Source organism: Sinocyclocheilus grahami, unplaced genomic scaffold (assembly GCF_001515645.1).
Source record: "Sinocyclocheilus grahami isolate Dianchi unplaced genomic scaffold, SAMN03320097.WGS_v1.1 scaffold639.1, whole genome shotgun sequence".
NCBI classification, from domain to species: Eukaryota; Metazoa; Chordata; class Actinopteri; order Cypriniformes; family Cyprinidae; genus Sinocyclocheilus; species Sinocyclocheilus grahami.
This window is the reverse complement of record NW_015505818.1, coordinates 269,324-271,716: the sequence shown is the minus strand read 5'-3', so window position 1 is coordinate 271,716 and position 2,393 is coordinate 269,324. Positions and strand designations below refer to the sequence as shown.

General features: G+C 34.2%; 1 protein-coding gene across 3 annotated transcripts in view; it reads right to left on the bottom strand.

The window, feature by feature from the left end:
* Window positions 1-2,393, bottom strand: part of LOC107558286 (amino-terminal enhancer of split-like) — a 20,785-nt gene that overhangs the window by 6,159 nt on the left and 12,233 nt on the right. For all 3 annotated transcript variants that reach the window (XM_016241923.1, XM_016241925.1, XM_016241924.1), the window contains one exon: window positions 687-784. In XM_016241923.1, the coding sequence (XP_016097409.1) occupies window positions 687-784 (98 nt within the window). The remainder of the gene's footprint in view (window positions 1-686; window positions 785-2,393) is intronic.

The window sequence follows — 2,393 nt, the reverse complement described above, 5'->3', positions numbered from 1 at the left end:
ACACACACACACACACACACACACACACACACACACACTTCATTGAGGCTGTCAGCTGCACTTTTTGAGACTTTAGATTTTTAGACTTTGAGATTTGAGACTTTAGTCTTTGCAACTTTACAGATCTTCTTCATGCACCAAGAGCTTGAAACACTCCAAAGAGAAAGGAAAAATTGAAATAGCATCATATGACCCCTTTAAGTATGCTCCTGGTTAATGTTTTTGAAAGAAAAAGTCTCTTATGCTCACCAAGTCTGCATTTCTGTGATCAAAAATACAGTAAAAACAGTAATATTGTGAAATATTAATACAATTTAAAAGAACTATTTTCTATTTTAATATATTTTATTCCTGTGATCAAAGCTGAATTTTCAGCATCATTACTCCAGTCTTCAGTGTCACATGATCCTTCAGAAATCATTCTAATATGCTGATTTGCTGCTCAATAAACATTTATTTTTATTATCAATGTTGAAAACAGTTGCGCTGCTTGAAATTTTTGTGGAAATGGTGATACTTTTTTTTGTCAAGGATTCTGAATAGGAATAGGAAGATTTATTTGAATTAGAAATCTTCTGAAACATTATAAATGTCTTTACGGTCACATTTGATCGATTTAATGCATCCTTGCTAAATAAACATTCACTACATTAAAAAAAAAAGTATTGTACATGTGTTTTGTATACCTGTGATATTGTGCCTGCAGGAACTGAAATTCGTCTTTGATGCGATCACAAGAGTCTGACGTGGTGAATTTGAGCGGCTGTGTCGATTGAGACGAAGCCTGAAAAACAAAGACAACAGATGAGAGATTCTATTCAACCCGACCTCTAAATGTCCTGATGAACAAGCTAGAGGTTGGTTAACACAGTGTTTCCCAACCGGGGTGCCGTCTGTCGAGAGCAGGTTAACCGCTATGTTATGCTCGCGTGTTCTGAAAATAATAGCTTTCTAGGACTAAACATTATTTGGATAAATGGTTATAAAAAAAGAAAAAAAAAAAGTTAAATATCTTAACCCTTTAAGTTAGACCTACCTGAAAAACTAATAAGCAATTTATTTAATTCGAAGGTCTGTCGTTATTTTTTATTTGTGCTATCATTATTAATTTCTTTATTTGTTCTTATTTTATTACTGACTGCTTGCTTGTCAGCTTGATTTCAAACTTTCAATTGAATAAAAAATCTTGTGCTACTGCACCAAAATAACCCCACTGTAAAATAAAAAAAAACACTGAGTGAGCAAAAATTTGTGAGATAGCTAGTTATAATGGTAATTAAATAATGTTTACATATGTATAAAAGCCTACATTAAAATCTGTCATATAAATTGGTCTCTTCATTAGAAATTAGCGTACTGATTGCCACCATTGATGGACAATTTTTTAATTTTAAAATATCTGTATGACATTATATTCTGCAGTTCTTCCCTGTTGTACCGAATATCTATACTTTTCAAATTATCACATCGAAGTTAGAAATTCAAATATTGTGACAAAATAAATTTTGTAGGGTGCCACAAGTTTCTTAAAATTTCCAAAGGGTGCCGCGACTAAAAAAAAGTTGGGAAACACTGGGTTAACACACTGAACCATAAAAGATATTCAAATGGTAAGACTCTTCCTCTGTGGTTATCAAGCTAAATTTTTGTCTTAAAGGAGACATATTATGCCCCTTTTTACAATATGTAATATAAGTCTCTGGTGTCCCCAGAATGTGTCTGTGAAGTTTCAGCTCAAAATACTCCATAGATCATTTATTATATAATTTTGAAAATGCCTATTTTGAGTGGTAGCAGAAACATGCTGTTTTTCGTGCCTGTCTCTTTAAATGCAAATGAGCTGCTGCTCCACGCCCCCTTTTCCAAAATAGAGCTGCACCATTACAGCTGGTACCTGCTAAAAACATCTGTTTTTTTCTTATTTTGGTTCTAATTTTAAACCATATTACTTTAAACATCTGATATACGGTTTTCTGAGAGCACACATCCGAAGCACACGGACAAAAAGCGGCTGTCACAGCATGTGAGTACTAAACTAAGTTCTCATTCACACACAAGTTTATGTTAAAAACACAAAAAAAGAGTTACAAAAACAGTGGGTTATGTCTGTGAAGGTAAACAGCTGGGAAATAAATTGCATGTTTATTTTAGATCTGTGTGGCAGCAGCAATATACAGTAAATAACTCAATACATCCACTGCTGTCTTGTCTCCTCTGAGGCTGTAAATAGTGTTTGTGCTCATCTGTGCAGCCAAAGACAGAACAGTTAGCAAGTTTTGCTCAAACTTTCACCATGGCATTAGAACTGGTACACCGTTTTCGCGTGCGAAATCAAAATGATGGTGCCACGGGTGGAAACTTACAGATTAAGGGGCGGTAATATTATAATGAGA